At 32.4% G+C, this 19214-nt stretch overlaps 1 protein-coding gene across 2 annotated transcripts in view; it reads left to right on the top strand.

Moving 5' to 3' along the window:
* The first annotated feature begins 13396 nt into the window (after positions 1–13396).
* Positions 13397–19214, top strand: part of LOC116113255 — a 30080-nt gene continuing 24262 nt past the window's right edge. Inside the window, exons 1-3 of one of the 2 annotated variants that reach the window (XM_031399397.1) lie at positions 13397–13818; positions 14280–15357; positions 15462–15597. In XM_031399397.1, coding sequence (XP_031255257.1) covers positions 13563–13818; positions 14280–15357; positions 15462–15597 — 1470 coding nt within the window. In that variant the 5' untranslated portion in view covers positions 13397–13562. Of the gene's footprint in view, positions 13819–14279; positions 15358–15461; positions 16522–19214 lie in introns of those variants that run through there. The other variant, XM_031399396.1, reaches the window with a different exon arrangement.

The following is a 19214-nucleotide window of genomic DNA, read 5'->3' as shown; positions in this document are numbered from 1 at the left end:
GACACGTAGAAACCCTAAATTCATGAATGTTGTCTTTCATGAAATGCAGCAATTTTAGGGCTTCTTATATATGTATGCTGGGAGCATAGAAAAAAAAAATAAGAAGATGGGCTTATATAAAGCCATAATGGGACAAGATCATGGTAATTTTGGGTCTGTTTGGCTTATTATTTCTACCCATATTCACAATCCTATTCCCCAAATATTGTTTGGCACATTATTCCAGAAATATTAGTCTTTTTTTAATTACTTTTAGACCCCTTAAGTTTATTAATTTCACTAAATACCCCTAGAAAAAAAGTTTAAAAATTAGCAAAAATACCCCACCCACTAATACTTGCCAGATTCCGGCAACCACAGCCGGTGGTAGCTGGAATCTGTTACAATAGTCACACCACCATTGGAAATGGCCGGTAATTCACTAATCTGGCCTTTTCCGGCCAAATCCACAGTGGATATGGTCGGAAAGGTCAGATCTGACGGCCAAAGAAATGGCCGTCATTGATGGTCAACGACTGTCTAATTTTGGCCATCGTAGACTGAAAACGACGGCCAAAGATGGACATTTGCGGCCGTCGATGGCCACATTTGGCCATAGATCTGGCCTTTTCTGACTAGATCCGTGGTGGATTTGATCGAAAAATGTCATATCAACGCATTACGACACAGATCCGATCGGTCTGTGTCGTAACGCAATTTTTCGGCCAGATTCTAGCGGTGGTGGCCAGGATCTGGCACTGCAGGTGGTGGAGGTGTTTTTGTCATTTTATATATTGGGGTGTTTAATTAAATTAGCAAACTTAAGGGTTTTTTTTTTATAAATTTTTAAATTTTACCTCATAATACTTCCCTATTCAACTATCCCTAAAATTATATCCAAAATAATAAACCAAATGCACCCTTTAATGTTTGATGATTAAGATTTTTTAATTATTTATTTTCCCTTTTAAAAGGCACTGTATATTATTTTCTAAGTGCTAAAGAGATTTATACTTTGATTTTTAGTTGCTGCATGAATGCAAATGCAAACAAATCAATTAATGAAGTGGGAGACATTTGCTTTTGTTCAATTATGTTGAATTTTTAAATCATAGTACAACTGGTTTTATCTTTTCCATAACAATAATTACAACAGCAACTATTATCTCTTCAATTAGCTTTGTTTTGTTCTTTTGTTTCAGCCAATGGTTCCGACTCCTAGATTTGCTCATGAATATATACTTGTCTCATGATTTATTAGTTATATATATAGTTGTTGTATGGAAAAGACTTTTCCACAATTTAATAGGAAAATCTGGCATGTATCCAAGTAAAAAGGAGTCTAATTGTTTTAGCCCATAAAATAAGTTTATGATATGACATAGTATATAGCTTCAATGAGGGATCAATTAATTTCGGCTTCCAAAAGCTTCAAAATCTTCGGATTGAGTTGAAATCCATTGTAATTATCATTAAATTCAAAAGGACATTCTTCTTCATTTCAAAAGCAGGAGAGGTATTTTGGAAATGTTCTTGGAATTTAGGCTTTAGTTTGTCATGTATACGCATTTATATATGCATCGATCAAACTTAACCTAGGGTTATAAAATATTTGATTGATCAAAATATGAATAGAGAAATAATATTTAGTATGTTGAATGTCATGATTAAGGAAGATGTAAGAACAATTGACACACTCAACAATTATTATGTTGTTGAATGACTCAATTTAAATTTTTTTTTTTTTTTTAACATTCAGTAATTTTGACACATTGAATAAAATATCTTCGGAGTGATAAAGTTTTATCGTAAATACACTTGACAGTTAGTGAATCGAATAACATATAAAGGAAGATGTAAGTACAAACATTCGACAATTATGTTATGACATATCATTCTTCTATTCAATGTTGAATATTGACCTATGCATGTATATTTTTTGTTCTTGACAAAGATGTTATTCATTTGAACATGGGTTTAAATCTGTTTGCATATTTTCTTTTCATGCTTTTTTTTTAATGGTTTTAAATATATTGTGTTGTAAAGCAACTTCCTCTCTGCCAACACAAAATTCATTCATATTGAAAACAAATCAAACATAATCAACAATTCAATCCTTCGAGGAGCCTTATTTTACACTATTACGAATTATAATATATATTCTTATACTTTAATAAAAAGTATTGATTAGCTTTGCTCTTCAATAAAAGTTTTATCATATTATTGCAAACTGATATAGTACACTCTTTTATTTTCACCTCAATCATTTATATTGTCGAATTGATTTTTTTTTTTTTCAACATTTATCTATTTATTTTGGAGTGCGCCAATCTGCTTGAAATGGTTTCATATCTAATATATTAATTGGAAAAAAAATCTTCCTGCAATAAGTTTTTCTGGTTCGATAATGGTACTAGATAAGAAAGCCACAAATGTCCTTGTTAGACAAATTTTTATAAAAGTTTGAAATTATTCACAAAGAATAGCAAAAAAGGATTGAAAAAAGATAGCAAAATGGTGCTCACCTTTTTCACTATACTAAAATAGCATTTTGCCTAAGACAGATTGAGATTTAGAGAGAAAGAGGAAATTTATAACCGCCTTCTTGTTTGCAATGGTGTTTTATCATTTATGACACAACTAAGTGGGACTGGTTTTGGGCTAGATTGGTTTGGTTGTGCTGGACGTGTTTTTCATAGATTCTATATTTTTAACCATTGTTAGTTGGAATTAACTATTATTAATTTGTCTCCTTGTTTGGATTTCTGCTTTTGAGCTGGTTTGGGGAGTTTAGGAGCCTACTTTAGCTTATTTTCTTGGCTGGGTTTTTGCGTATTCCTCCTTTGTTGTTTGTACTGTCTCTTTATTTTGATGTTTGGTTGAATGAGATATTTAGTTTTTAACAAACTTAGAAAACAAAACTGAAATGTTGTAATATATGGAGAGTTTTTCTAATTAGTCAAGATTAATGATTTTTTTTTTTTTTAAATACCTTCACCGAGAAGGTATGGAAATAGATGTTATTAAAGGGTGTATAGTCAACCCAAAAGATAATAGTACTGAGGTGGCTTGTGGTATCAACATGCAGAAACCCTAAACCTCTGAATGTTAAGGTTGTCTTTCTGAAATGCAACGATTATAGGGTTTCTTATATATTTATGCTGGGACATGAAAAAAAGAAAGAAAGAAATGGGCTTATATAAGCCATATGGGACAAGATCATGGTAATTTTAATGTTTGATGATTAAGATTTTTTATTATTTATTTCTCCTTTTAAAGGCACTGTATATTATTTTCTAAGTGCTAAAGAGATTTATACTTTGATTTTTAGTTGCTGCATGATGCAATAAATGCAAACAAATCAATTATAGAAGGGGACATTTGCTTTTGTTCATTATGTTGAATTTTTAAATCATAGTACAACTGGTTTTATCTTTTCCATAACAATAATTACAACAGCAACTATTATCTCTTCAATTAGCTTTGTTTTGTTCTTTTGTTTCAGCCATGGTTCCGACTCCTAGATTTGCTCATGAATATATACTTGTCTCATGATTTATTATTTTATTATATAGTTGTTGTATGGAAAAGACTTTTCCACAATTTAATAGGAAAATCTGGCATGTATCCGTAAAAAGGAGTCTAATTGTTTTAGCCCATAAAATAAGTTTATGATATGACATAGTATTAGCTTCAATGAGGATCAATTAATTCGGCTTCCAAAAGCTTCAAAATCTTCGGATTGAGTTGAAATCCATTGTAATTATCATTAAATTCAAAAGGACATTCTTCTTCATTTCAAAAGCAGGAGAGGTATTTTGGAAATGTTCTTGGAATTTAGGCTTTAGTTTGTCATGTATACGCATTTATATATGCATCGATCAACTTAACCTAGGTTATAAAATTTTGATTGATCAAAATATGAATAGAGAAATAATATTTAGTATGTTGAATTCATGATTAAGGAAGTAGTAAGAACAATTGACACACTCAACAATTTATATGTTGTTGAATGACTCAATTTAAATTTTTTTTTTTTTTTACCATTCAGTAATTTGGACACATTTGAAATAAATATCTTCGGATTGATAAAGTTTTATCGTGAATACACTTGACAGTTATAAATCGAATAACATAATAAAGGAAGATGTAGGACAAACACTCCAATTATGTTTCGAACTGTCAATCTTCTTATTCTTGTATTTTGCTTCTTCATGTGGATAAGATACTCAATCAGGATGAAACTAAAGATATTTTACATGGAAGTTTCAAATTTACCAAAGAAAACAAAAATCGAATTCCGTTGTTGCTAATTTCAAAAAAAAAATGAAAATAAAAGAAGAATGTTCTTTAGTTGGGCTTTACTTTTTTCAATTTCTAAATTTCCATGAGATTTTCTAAGAAGATGAAGATGGAGTTGATGCTATACAAGCATATGAACATATTTTCAATGAATCGATTCTGAAACCTATTCCGTCTAAACTCTAAAGTATGGTCATCAATTGGGTTTGCTTTGCAAAAATTCCAACAGTTAAAATTAACACCAAAAAAAAAAAAGAAAAAAAAGGCACCTATTAGGATATATTGCATTAGATCATGAGGGTTAAACCCTTAAAAAAAAAAAAAAAAAAAAAAAAAAAAAAAAAAAAAAAAAAAAAAAAAAAATTCCTTATAATACATATAATCAATCTAAAGCGTCATGTCTATATACTCATGTGACATATATTTTAATTATCATTCAATCCAAAAGATTTTTCGTACAAGCAGGAAAGTAATTGAATGAGAGATGAATTCCATGGTTGATGACAAAAAAGTTACGTAATTTTAAACTTATAATAAGCTACAACTGATGTTATTATATTAAAACAGCCAGATAAATTGTGGGCTAGGAACCAGAAAACCTGTCAAAGTAGTGGGCCGAACTTGGGCCCAATTTTGAAAATCTGTTTGACATAATTGGTCACATCTTCCGATCTTCGATTGTTCAAAGCTTCAGCTTCCCAGTCAAACCACGATAAGCAACATAAAGATGCCTGAAATAGAATTTTTTTTATTTTCTTCTTCCTGCAATAAACTTACAAGATAATAGCACTACTTATAAAACTCACAATAAGGTTAAATGGCATCTATTATTATTATTATTATGATAAAGATCATCCGATAATTTTTAACCCTTTTTTTTTTCTTAATTATTTTAAATTCGTAATTGAGAAGTATCAAAATTAAATGAACCCAAATTTATTTCCATGTATTTTCTTATTTGAATCTAAAATCCGATCAATTAAGTAAATATATTGGTTTTAGATCCAATCAAACATATTTGTTTTTTTGTGCTTCAAATTAATCCAAGGGATAAAAGGATCATTTCCTTTCTTTATTTTTATTTTCAATATAAATAATATTTTTATGTTTTAAATTTAAAAAATCAGAAAGAAAAATGGAAAATATATTTAATCGTACGAGGTGGTTGGTGAGAATAAATAAGTGGGCTAAATTAAAAAGGAAAAGGAAACACTAAAAATAAATAATTTTTTAAATGTATAAAATATCTACCATTAATTGTGAATAATTGGTCCCCTAATTGTTTATGTGGCTCACATTAGAACCAAGAATATTAAAACTTTAGGTACCAAAATGGTATTCTCTTTGACAAATGGAAGAAAACGAAACTATGAAAAATAATTGGAGGCTGTTATTTTAAAAATGATTAAATATACATAATTAATTATGGAATCAAACGTGGATAACATTGTCATTTATATGAATCATTCATAGTTTTAACTTATTAAATAAAACATAAGAAACACTTTCCTTATTTTCTCCTACTAAGGAAATGCTATCTTAATGTTCTAATGCCCACCTTGAATATGGACCAAACTGTCTCTGGTGTTCTAAATCCAACGCACATATCACTTTAATGGGCGAACAACTCAACCCTTAAAACATACTATAGCCCCAAGTGGAGAAGAGTCACCACTGAGGTGTCAAACCGAGTTGAGTAACTTGTATAAAAGTCAATAAACACTAGTATTTTAGTTTGATTGTAGAACGTTTATGTTGCATTAAGATAATAACAATAACATAAACACATATTTTCTTTACTTATGCTCAGTTCCATATTCTTATCAGTCAATGTGCACTGACTAGCTTCAAACACCCCAATTATCAAAACAAAACAAAAAATTCCTTATTAGTCAAGCTTTTAACTTTAACCGAGTTCAAAAACGAACATATAATACTAATACGAATTAGTTCAGTTAATAATTCATCAATTCATAAGTAATCATGTCTCCTAGACCCCTACAAACCCTTAGATTATGGTTGAAGGATTGATGAATTGATAATCCAATGGTCCATAATGTATTATCGTGATAATACATAGATGTACGACACACAAGAGTTTGATTACTTTAGTAGATCGTATATACGAAAGGAAGGGGCCACACAAAGATTCAGAAATCAGAATCAAACGTGGGCCAACTCAAGAATCAAACAAAATCAGGAGTCCAATCAATCAAAAGCTGTATGGAGACAAAACTGAGAAATTTGTTTGACCCTCTATTTCTACCTATATCCTGGATTCTATTCTTCAAATATTGTTTTACACATTATTCTAGAAATATTATTATTTTTAAACTCTTTAAATTTATTAATTTCATAAATACCCTCAGAAAAAAATTTAAAAATTAATAAAAACACCCCCATCAAACCATACTTGTCAGATTCCGATAACCACCGTCGGTGGTAGCCAAAATCTATACAACGACCTACACTACGGCCAGAACTGACTAGTAGTTCATCGATCTGACTTTTTCCGATCAGATCACTAAGGATCTGACCGTCAGCGACAGCCAAAGAAATAACCATCGTTGATCGAAAATGACAACCATATCTTTGGTCGTCAACGGCCACATCTGGCCAAAAAAGGCCATAGCGACACGTTACGACACAGATCTAACCGGTCTGTGTCATAACACAATTTTTCGGCCAGATTCTGACGGTGGTGGCTAGAATCTGGCACTGGTGGTGGTGGGGGCGTTTTTGTCATTTTATATGTTGAGGTTTTTAATTAAATTAGCAAACCTAGGAGTTTTTTTATAAATTTTTAAATTTTATCTCGTAATACTCCCCTATTCAACTACCCAATATTATTCCTAAAATTCTATCCAAACTAATAAACCAAACGCACCCTTAAATTATCGAGGGGCTTAGGGTAAGGCCAAATTACATTTCACGTGGCGATGGCCCATTGAATCATTTTGATTCCAAATTCACCTGGCCCGTTCGCAGCATCTCTAACCCTAAATTACAATTTTTAAACTAACAAAATCATCACGGGTGGGGAACTAGTGCTTTATACATCTTAAAATATTCAAATTAATTAAAATAAAATAAATTTGGTCGATGAAAATAAATGATACAACAATAAAAGACTAAACTATATTAATTTATATTATAGTAGTTTGTATATATGACTTTATATAAAATATTATGTACTTTCATTTAAGAATATCTTTTATGAAGTTTTGGGTCGAATTATCTGCATCCAGAAAACTCTATATTGATGTTGGTTAATTTTAAAACACATAATTTTCTAGTTCTTAAATCAGGAAATTTTGGTTGAAATTTCATATTCATAAGTTAAAACTCTTTTTTTTTTTTTTTTTTTTTTTGTTTTTTTTTTTTAACAAAAGTGTTGAGATCTCTGGACTAATCTTTGAGAGAGATTAGCACAGAAACCCACTACCAAAACCTTTTACTATTCATATTATTCTTAATTCTTCTTAACCATCTGAACTACTAACGGATAAGTTTATTCATTTGTTATTCATTATACAAATTCTTTTCTATTGTAGTTAGACTTGATATATATCAATAATTTTTTTTTATATTGACGTACAGATAACATAATACGTCAATTTCATTAATTCTATAAATTAAAAATAAATAATGAATAATGTTTCCTGATAACTCTTCGATACCCAAATGGCCAATGACTCTCCTTCCCACCTAAGAAAATGCTAAACAGTTGATATTTTCATTTTCTTTAGAAAATGGAATTCCAAATGTGCCATTCATGAAAACCCACCAAGCTCTAAGATTGCCTATAAATAGCTCATGCATATCGAAGAAGAAAACACACAAAGCTAAAGCAAAGCATTAATCCTTCACTCGCAAAGAGAGAGAGAGAGAGAGGTGAGAGCTTGAACTTCAATTTGTATGCAGCAAAAAGGGAGAGAATACAAATCTAGATCCAGGAGTTTCTCCAGAGCTCGCCTTGCTGTTGAAGGCTTTTAGCTTTTAACATTCAAACCCCTTTCCTTCTTCTTATTCTCCATCCTCTCTTTTGCTTCTCTATCATGGCCAGCCCTTCCCCCTTGACTCCTGGTGATATATATATATTGTTATCGTTTTTACTTTGCATCACATGTATGTATGATCGACCAACCACAGAAACGTATGCAACTTAACATTTACGTGCAGGGGAGGTAAAATGTGATGTTTAATTAACGAGATGACCAGAGAACAATTAGGAAGTTACTTTTATGAGGTTAAACTGTCAAGTTCAAAAACTAAGGGGGCAAAAAAGGAAGAAATAAAATTAACGTAGCTCCGCAGTCCGCACTGTTGATGTGAATTATGATATACCCTTTCCGACGTACAAAGCGTTTGATATAATTAATTAATTTATATAGCATTAATTTATATTTTTATTGTTACATTATTTATGATAATTCATTTTTTAAATGAATATTACTTTTTTTTGAATTGATTAAAAAATTAAAATAAATTTAGGTTAATTACGGCTAGATTCTGTATTTTTAGTAAATAATACAGCTAGATTCTCTGTGTTTATTAAATAAATACAGGTGGATTCAATGTGTTACGTGAATTTTATAAGTTTTTTAATATTAATTTTAAAAATTAAAATCCATAAAAAAGGAAGATAATCTAAGGTTTTTTTGTTTGTTATTTAAATCAAGTAAATCAGTATTTAAGAGGTGATGATATTTTAATGAATAATAATATATATAAATAATATATTATTCTTATACAATATTTTTTATACAATATTATATGGTAAGATATAATTGGATAAAAGTTTAATTTTAACTTTAAATTAATCAATTATATCTTACTAAATAAAGTTATATAATTGGATAAAAGTTTAATTTTAACTTTAAATTAATTAATTATATTTTACTAAATAAAGTTATATGGAAAATATTGTATAAAAATTATGTAGGTATAATATTATTATTTTAATACAATACATTGGGCCACACGTGATACAGATCCAACGCACAGGATTTGTCGTCTTTCCGTCACTACGTAGAAATCCATAGAAGCCTGCAACATCATGATTCATGACAAAGTTCCGAAAGAAAAAAATCAATTATTGGTACCAGATGGCATCATGCCATCATCTGATTCAACCACTTGATNTTTCCTATTTTTTCTAACACTAATTATTACAAAAAATTATTTGTTTTTCTCTTTATAAAATAACTCATATAATATCAGAATATTAGTCTATTTTATTGATGATTGACTTAAATTTCGTCCAAACAAAATCACATGTAAGAGAAGGAAAACTTCATCAAAATGGCCCACCTCTCATTTAATATTTTGAAAAAAAAATAAATTTAAATTTATAGTCAAACAGGTATGATACATTATTCATAAAATTATTTATCATGTATAAGAATTTATATCAACCAGGTATAATATACTATTCAATTATGTACATATCAATGTACAAGAATTTATATCAATATGATAATTTAACGTAAATTAGTTCATACATCTTACACTATACAAAAAGATACGGTAATTTAATATAGTCTATTTCATATATCTTACACTGAATAGATATGATGATTTTTTTTTTTTTTTTTGGCAAGGGGTTGTTTGATATTTTAATAATTTTTTTTTATATTCTTTAGGGGTATTTTTTTATAATTATAAAAGGGATGTTTTCTAAACAAAGTTGATGAATTTAATACTTAATGATTTACTAAAGAAAAACGAAATAAACCCACATGTATAATATACATAAAAGAAGTGTTTTAATACTCGACCGTTTGAATTGGGGCTTGGGGCCTTTGTCGAGCGGGTTATCACTTTCAACTATTCACCCTAAACCCCAAAATTATGGATGACTATCAGCGAGCATACGACAATTATGTTGGGGCTTTTAGAGAGGAAGTGCCGGTGAGTCCAAAGCTGGTAAAGGGATTGATTTTCGCTGAGTGAACCGATCGAGAAAGGCAAAAATCAATATGCCAAAACAGTGACCTGTTGCCAACTGGCAGAGTGAACAAGGGGAGGGTGAGATGGGTTTTGGTTAGGAAGCTGAAGGGAGTGTTTTTGTGGTGATGGGGAATGTTGTTGTCATGAGAAACATGCCCTATTTGGCTTGGGTTGTTGACATCAATGGTGGTGTTCGGGGTGTTTTTACAAGATTTCAAACCTATATAGACTTATATGTAATTTTTAGAGGTATTTCTGTTGAATTTCAAACCCTTAGACACCAATTTGATCTGTTGGTCAAACTGGTTCAATTGATCAACCTAGGACCTGACCACTTTGCTGCGTTTTACTTCGGATTGGTTATTAAAACATTGCGTAAAAGATTGTAAGATTATTAGTGAATGAGTGTGAAACTTCAAAGTAATATTCTAGAGTTTAATAATAATTAAGTTGAATTTCAAAATTTCTACCAAGTTTTTCCTCCATTCACACAACACAAAACTAATATGTAATTGACCCATAGTTGACTCCTTTTGGAATTTAGAATTTAGTGGATTTTGAACAACTCGTAGTTGTGACGTGCAGAATAGTTTATAAACTAAGATGGATCATGACAGACACGAGAATTAATTAATTAATTATCATTAAATTAAACTAATCTTGGCGTCCATACCAAGGTCGTTAATTAACTTTATTATATATTCTTTAATATATAGTTTTTCCTTTTAGTAGTATATATCTTGTTTTGATTATATATAATATATAACATAAGATGATTTAATCAAGTGTATTACTTGGTGACAATTGTTATGCAAATTCGAATGTAATTTCTTGGAAGAAAGATGCTAGCTAGTTGACAAAATTAAGTTTATAGTAACTTCATTTATGTAAATGCCAAACGATTGAGTTCTTTTGTATAAATTAATATCTATTTAACTAAAGTAACTAAATAAAAACTTATTTATTGGTATAAATTTATGAATAAATCTCCCTACATATTGTCGTGTTGATATTTTTGTTTTTTAAATTCAAGATTTATATCATTGATGACAAAAACACACAATTTTTTTTTTTTTTTTTTTAACAATTCTTATGAGAGATAAGTAGCAAATTTTTTCTCATAATGTTTGGCATAAAAAATGGATATTTGGATTTTAAAAAATCAGAATGTTCATAATAATAATTCTCTAATCAGAATATTCTATTATAATTTTATCTAGGTTATAAAAATATTATTTTAGTCTAATANTAAAAGATTGTAAGATTATTAGTGAATGAGTGTGAAACTTCAAAGTAATATTCTAGAGTTTAATAATAATTAAGTTGAATTTCAAAATTTCTACCAAGTTTTTCCTCCATTCACACAACACAAAACTAATATGTAATTGACCCATAGTTGACTCCTTTTGGAATTTAGAATTTAGTGGATTTTGAACAACTCGTAGTTGTGACGTGCAGAATAGTTTATAAACTAAGATGGATCATGACAGACACGAGAATTAATTAATTAATTATCATTAAATTAAACTAATCTTGGCGTCCATACCAAGGTCGTTAATTAACTTTATTATATATTCTTTAATATATAGTTTTTCCTTTTAGTAGTATATATCTTGTTTTGATTATATATAATATATAATATAAGATGATCTAATCAAGTGTATTACTTGGTGACAATTGTTATGCAAATTGGAATGTAATTTCTTGGAAGAAAGATGCTAGCTAGTTGACAAAATTAAGTTTATAGTAACTTCATTTATGTAAATGCCAAACGATTGAGTTCTTTTGTATAAATTAATATCTATTTAACTAAAGTAACTAAATAAAAACTTATTTATTGGTATAAATTTATGAATAAATCTCCCTACATATTGTCGTGTTGATATTTTTGTTTTTTAAATTCAAGATTTATATCATTGATGACAAAAACACACAATTTTTTTTTTAACAATTCTTATGAGAGATAAGTAGCAAATTTTTTCTCATAATGTTTGGCATAAAAAATGGATATTTGGATTTTAAAAAATCAGAATGTTCATAATAATAATTCTCTAATCAGAATATTCTATTATAATTTTATCTAGGTTATAAAAATATTATTTTAGTCTAATATAATGAATGAATGCATACATATAGCCATATATTTAAAAACTATGGATTAGTTGATGGAATAAACAGAAAAAAAATAAAAAAAATAAATAACATAACATATACACAATAAAAAAGACTCATATGATTTGATAACAACATGAAGTCAAAAAAGTTTTTCTACTCTTAATAGACAAAATTTATGTTACTGACTTTGAGATAAAACGTGATAAAAGGATTTCAGGATCCAACAACCATTCAACCAATAAGGAACCGCCACATCAGTATGTGTGACATACATAAGCTCCTTCATTGGATGTTTAAAATTCATAGAATTTCTCCTATTATGCGTGTGAAATTATTTAAAAGCATATACTAAATAATTTTCTTGGTCAATGTTGGTCCACTAATTAGTGTCTAAAGAACCCACTAGTGTTGTGACATCAATCTTTGCAAGATTTTCTCCCCCTCCACCATTAATGTTTTATGTGAAATCCTCACCTCACAAATCACAAGTCAAGGTCAACCTAACAGACGACCTAACTATTTAAACCCCCCCTAAGGATTTAGGTCATCTCGTTCCAAGTCCAACGGTTTAAAATACTGGGATATACCCCCTCCAATGTTACATACATCGAACTGATCGAAGAGAAATATACTGTTAATGGGCATAACCGACATTTTGTGCATAGGTATTAAATGTTAAATGTATACATTTTTTTAACATTTTAAAAACGATTTGACAAATCGCTTCCAACTTCCCTTTATATCCGTTAGATTGAAATAAATCTATGACTATGAATTTATGTTTAAGGGTATTATTGTCATTTTAATTTTCGTTACCAGTATTTGTGACTAATATATTTTAAGACCAGGGAAGTTTCCTAGTATTCTTAACGAAAGAACTATGAAGGCTTTAGCCACCCAGCTCCTGGAACCTTTCTAGCTAGAGTCTTTGAACCGACTGGTCCAACAAGGACTAAAATGCAAAGAATCAAAAGTGTTGCTTGCATGGAAACCAAGAAGACTTGACCTAGTCTTAACCCACACCACAAGCAAAGCACCAAAAACATATACATACAATAAACCTCTCTATTTATATCTCTCTATAGAAAGAGGTAAACATTATTGTTTCATTCTTTGTTCTTTCCTTCTTGAACTCATCTCCCAAAGCCTCAAGTTTTGCATATTTATAAAACAGCTGTTGAAAGAGAGAGAGAGAGGAGGTGGAAATTTCAGCCATGGGAGTTGGAGGAGGAGTTGCAGAGATGCAATATGTGAAGGCGAAGACTTCAGTGTGGTGGGATGTAGAGAATTGTCAGGTGCCAAAAGGGTGTGACCCTCATGCAATTGCTCAGAATATTAGTTCTGCCATTGCTAAGTTGAATTACTGTGGACCTTTGTCCATTTCTGCCTATGGTGACACCAATCGGATCCCTCAATCTGTGCAGCATGCCCTCTCCAGCACTGGCATCTCCCTCAACCAAGTCCCTGCTGGTACTTCTTTCACCATATTTACCATCTTTTATCCCTACTTTTCTTGCTTTTAACGTTTGGTTATCATCGTCGTTCATTGTGATACTTACCTTCTAGATATATTGCTCAGTGGATGAAGTGAAGGTGAGGTTTAGAATCTTATACCTCTAGACAATTGGATGAGAAAGGACAGACTTGTTAAGGAGCGACACTCACGAAATCGAAGTTATAAATTTAGCTTAGTTTTCTGTTTTGACCAGGTTGTATTTGTATTAACATTTCTAGATTTGATTTCACTCACTTAATTTTCCTTGAATTATATTAAGCGACCTAACCTGCCTCCCCTAAAATCAATTCCTAGTTTGTCCATGAATCTGATATAGTACCTAATTTCTATTTTATTTTGAGCAATTATTTTTTCTGGGTTGCAGATTTTCATGATATTCAATGAATATTTATGGGTTGTTTTGGTTATTGAGCAGGTATTAAGGATGCAAGTGACAAAAAAATTCTTGTGGACCTGTTGTTCTGGGCAGTGGACAATCCTGCACCTGCAAATATAATGTTAATTTCTGGAGATAGAGACTTCTCCAATGCTCTCCATCAATTAAGGATGAGAAGATACAACATTCTTCTTGCTCAGCCTCAGAAAGCCTCTGCTCCTCTTCTCGCAGCGGCGAAGAGCATTTGGCTCTGGACAAGTCTTGTGACTGGAGGCCCTCCATTAACAGATAAAATTGGTAACAAAATTTCAGTCCCTAATGCTATGCCTTTTGTTCATTTAAAAGTTCCCCAATTGGGAAATCCTGATGAGAAATTTAGAAATAGTGCACTAGTTGAGATCCTGGAAGATCAGAAACCTGTAAATTATCACCACCCTGGTACTAATAATAATCCGAAGAGTTCCCTGATGGGGCCTCCCCCGGACGGATTTGCTCCTTTCAATCTTGTCCAGAATGGTTACAGAAATCATTATCCACCACAGCCTTTAAGGCCAAACAATCTCCCTAATCAACCTCCTAGTTCTGTCCAAAAAGGTAGTGGAGACACCAAATTTGATCCTATTAGCATGAATCCGAAGCCTGCATCTTTAAGTAAGTCACAAAATGGACATATAGAGCATAGGAAGCTGTCGTTTTCTTCACCAATGAACTCGATTAACATTCCTAGTAGTGTCATATGGGGGACGCCAGGGTGTCCAAAACCTTCTGATTATGTCCAAAGCCTTATAGGTGTGGTGTTACTAGCATTGAACTCCTTGAAAACAGAAAAGATAATGCCGACTGAAGGTAACATAGTCGACTGCATTCGATATGGGGATCCGAAGCATAGGAATATTGACATTAAAAAGGCCTTGGAAAATGCTGTTGATCAGCAGATGGTAGTGAAGCAGAACATTGGAGCTATGAACTTGTATGTTGGTAAGAATGAGAAACTCTGGAAATGTGTGAATCCTATTGCCGGTAATCCTATGCGAATCTCGGAAATGACTTGGGAAAGAATTAAAAAGTTTATGGTATCTCCCGGAGGGCAATCTGCAGTAATGGCTTCTGAATGCAGGTAATTTTCCTTTGCCTTTTTAGCCTTATTTATTTAGTTTATAGGATTTGTAATTGGACTATTTTTTATTCTGGTATGTGTGCTTTTGCATTTTTTGTTTATAGGTATGAAGCCGGTACTATTTTGAAGAAAATGTGCTTGAAAGAGTTTACATTGGGTGACATACTTCAGATATTGAACATGGTAATTACCATAAAGAAATGGATTGTTCATAATCAAACAGGATGGCAACCGATTAACATTGCTGTTGCAGAGCTTAACGCTGAATTAGACACTATATCTGGTTCATAAAGATTCAATTTATCTATCCGTGGTAAGGGAAAGGGACCTCTTGACAGTTTGAAAGGTACTAAGTATAAATAGATAGATGATTTGTTGCAATAAGGTCAGTAAACCAAAAAGGCTCTCATTCCCAAGACTCATTGTGTAGATTTACTAGTGATGAAGATTGTTACACATTATGGTCATTGTTTAGATTTCCGATTCGCAGCGAAGTTTCAAGTGAAAAATTGATCGTTGGTTGCATCTTCTGGATTCTACTGACAGTTGCAAGGATGTATCCGTTGTCTCTGAATTTCGATGAAACATATTTCTGCAGAAAGTTTTCCTACCTCTCATATAGTTCATGACGCCGTAAGAACTCTAAATGAAAGGCCTAATTTAAGAGTGGAAATTAGTTTTTTTACAGTGGTTATATATTCAAGAAGAGGCAAGAGCTTTGGTTACTTTGCAGAGACACAAATCACAGAATTTTATAAAGAAAACATCCAAACGTAATTAGATAACCATAGAAAATGTTCTGGTGGAAGCTACTCATTCTCCTATGACCACATCAAACTATGAAGATATCAAGATGAGTCGTGCGAAGATTGCGCAATGCTGTAAAGTTCATCTGCGAACATATGTTGAATCAACGATCGAGTCTTTGTTCTTCTTACTTTCGGGTATTCTCAGAATAAACGGATTTGTGAATTCATCCCTCTGCAGCATCAGTTTAGCTGTTGTCAATGTATTTGCTGTATTTCTTTGAAAGTTTTATGGTTTCAGCCCTTGAGAAACCACTTGTCCCTTGACTATAAACCTTAAAGTGCAGTCTCTTGTATGCAAAATTTGATAAAATAATTATAATAAAGTGTTTATTTCTTATTTTTGCCCCATTGGAAACTATTTTCATTATTGTGTTTTGACTTCTGTTTGTGTTAATTCGCTCTCAGTTTTATGGTATTCGAGCTTGAGAAAAATAGCAAATTTGGTGTTGATCTATCATCTATAGTGTTACTTCTTGCACTCAAATTATTAAATTACCAAATGTAAAACTGAAAGGCATTCTTGTAATGTAAAGAGACAATTAGTACCATCATATCACGCTATCAGTTAATATATAATATTATCAAAGACAAGAGTTTCATACCGTAAATACTAGAATATTCTCTGTTTGGTTCACTATTTTGGGAGTTTTTAGAATAGTTTTTTAGAAAAAAGTTAAGTAGTATTCTGAGAAGTTTTTTGTACATTTTTTAATAGCATTTTCTGAAAATATTTAGATTATTTTTAACCCACAAGATTTGTTAATTTAACTAAACACCTCCAATAATAAAAGTTTATAAATTGACAAAAACACCTCCACCCACCCTCATTTGCTAGATTTCGGCCACCACCATCGGAAGGTGGCTGGAATCTGCTGTAATGGCGAACTACTGGCTGGATATGGCCTAGAGCTTCTTGCAATGTTGGGTCCCCGATAGATCATACCCACCAATATATCGTTGTCCGACTAGACTTGTTGGATCTGATTGTTTTGTTTGCTCGGATTGTTGCGAGCTTGATTCTCTCTTACATACTCCTTTAGATGCCCTTTCTTGATCAAATCTTCAATGGTATCTTTCAAAGCTCGGCACTCATTTGTATTATGCTCGATATCTTTGTGGAACCTACAATACTTCTTACAGTCTCTAACCTCGCGGGAGACTTTATAGATGTGAGCCATATCTTGTATCAGGGGAGTATACTTCGCATACCGAGAAAAAGACTATCTCTCCCAATAAGGACTTATAAGTTGCCTTTTTTGGTACCTGTTTTGATTCCTGTCACCTCGGTCTTGGCCTCTCCTTTTCTTTGACGGGCTGTCTTGCTATTGGTCGGGGGCTCTTCTTGAGGAACTATCGGCTAAGGCTGCTAGTGAGCTCTCAACATTCTGATGTTTGGCCGCCATTTGATAGAATTTAGCCAAACTGATGTAGTCTTCACTTTGGAGTTCTTTCCATAACTCCGTTTGTAGCCTTATCCCAATGATCAATAAGGTCCAAATTGATTCTTTGGGAGCGTCCACAACTTTGGACTGCTCGTTCTAGAGCCTCACTAAATACGAGGTCAGAGTTTTATCTTTCCTTTGATGAATGTTACTCAGATAACTGAGCGACATGGCGAACTGTCTCCTCGCTTGGAATTGTTGGAGATAGAGCGAGGAGAACTTTTGCCATGACTGGATTGAGTTTGCCTTCAGCCTTTTATACCACCTCTTGGCATCTCCTACCACCAACACGTCACCAAGTTAGAGACCCAATGTAATTCCATCAGGTCATTGAAAGTATCGAGGTGGTATCTAGGATCTCCTTTTTTGTCAAACTTGTTTTTGGGTGTCTTGAATCCCTAGGGAAGCAGTGCCTGGCAGATTTCTTTTGTAAATGGAGAGCTTACTATCTCTTCCTTAAATTGTTTTGGCGGGCTCTTAGATCATCGAGTATTCTTTGCACCCGATCTAAATCCTCATTATGAGGAGAATTCTGATTGCGAGCTTTGTTCAACCTTACCACAAGCAGATGAGTCTGGAGATCAGTCGCTTATGAGCCTACTTTGTCATGCACACTAGTGTGTGAGGTGGAGTCATGATGGCTGGGATGGTAGGTGCTGTCATGCTCCTTGGTGTGTTGCTCATGACGTTGGTTAAAACTGAAACATCAATTGTTGCTAGATTGGCGTGCATGGCTGACCTCTATGGCTTATGAGGTTTAAGCTCATCTTTGACGTGGGTTAAAACTGGCATGCTGGTGTTAGACATTTTGTCGATTAGGACAAGAATCCCTTTGGCAACCATTGTCCTCATTTTCTCTCGTGGGTTGCTTGTCTAGTCGGCTTCCGGGGTTAACTTGCCCTTGGGATTCACGCTTGTGATAAAAGGTACCCTGCGATGTTGGGGGTGACGGTCGCTCTTTGTTGTCGACGAACCAGATTGGTTGGTGGCAGAGTTATTCTGCCTTGTGAGTGTAACCTTTGTGAAACGTGATTGATCGAGGTTCTGGTTGGCCTACTGCTCGTTTCTTAACTCAGCCACATTCTGTTGCACTACCTGTATAACCAGCGTACTTAACATCTCCATTAGCTGGCCATTCTCGGGATTAGAAATCTCTGCCCCCAGCTAATTTGCTACCTGTTGCACTAATGGTACTGTCAGTCAACCTGGAGCAATGGTCTGATTCACCTCTTGGCGGGTGGCTTCCACATTGTCGTGGTTTCTGGTGGTTGCTTTGGATCTTGTACGGCCATCGAGAATTTCAGGTGACCGGTTGTTCACTGAAATTGCTTATTTTTTGCCAAGAATAAGAGAAGTAGGCAAAGGCCTTTTTTTTAGTGCCAAAATGTTGATACGAAATTCACACCAACCTAAGAGAACCGATTGACCTTGATGGAATCAGAACTGATGTGTGCGTGATTTAATGATAAACTAGCAATGGAATGAACAATATACGTAAGAATGTAAAAAACACCAGATTTTTAAAGTGATTCGGCAAATTAAAACTTGAGCATACGTCCATTGTTATTTTATTGCGTTTGAATGATTACAAGAACAATAAAACTAC

This window comes from Pistacia vera, unplaced genomic scaffold, assembly GCF_008641045.1.
Source record: "Pistacia vera cultivar Batoury unplaced genomic scaffold, PisVer_v2 Contig676, whole genome shotgun sequence".
In the NCBI taxonomy this organism is placed as follows: domain Eukaryota; kingdom Viridiplantae; phylum Streptophyta; class Magnoliopsida; order Sapindales; family Anacardiaceae; genus Pistacia; species Pistacia vera.
Note: the sequence above shows the minus strand (reverse complement) of the source record. Positions and strands in the feature narration are given on the sequence as shown.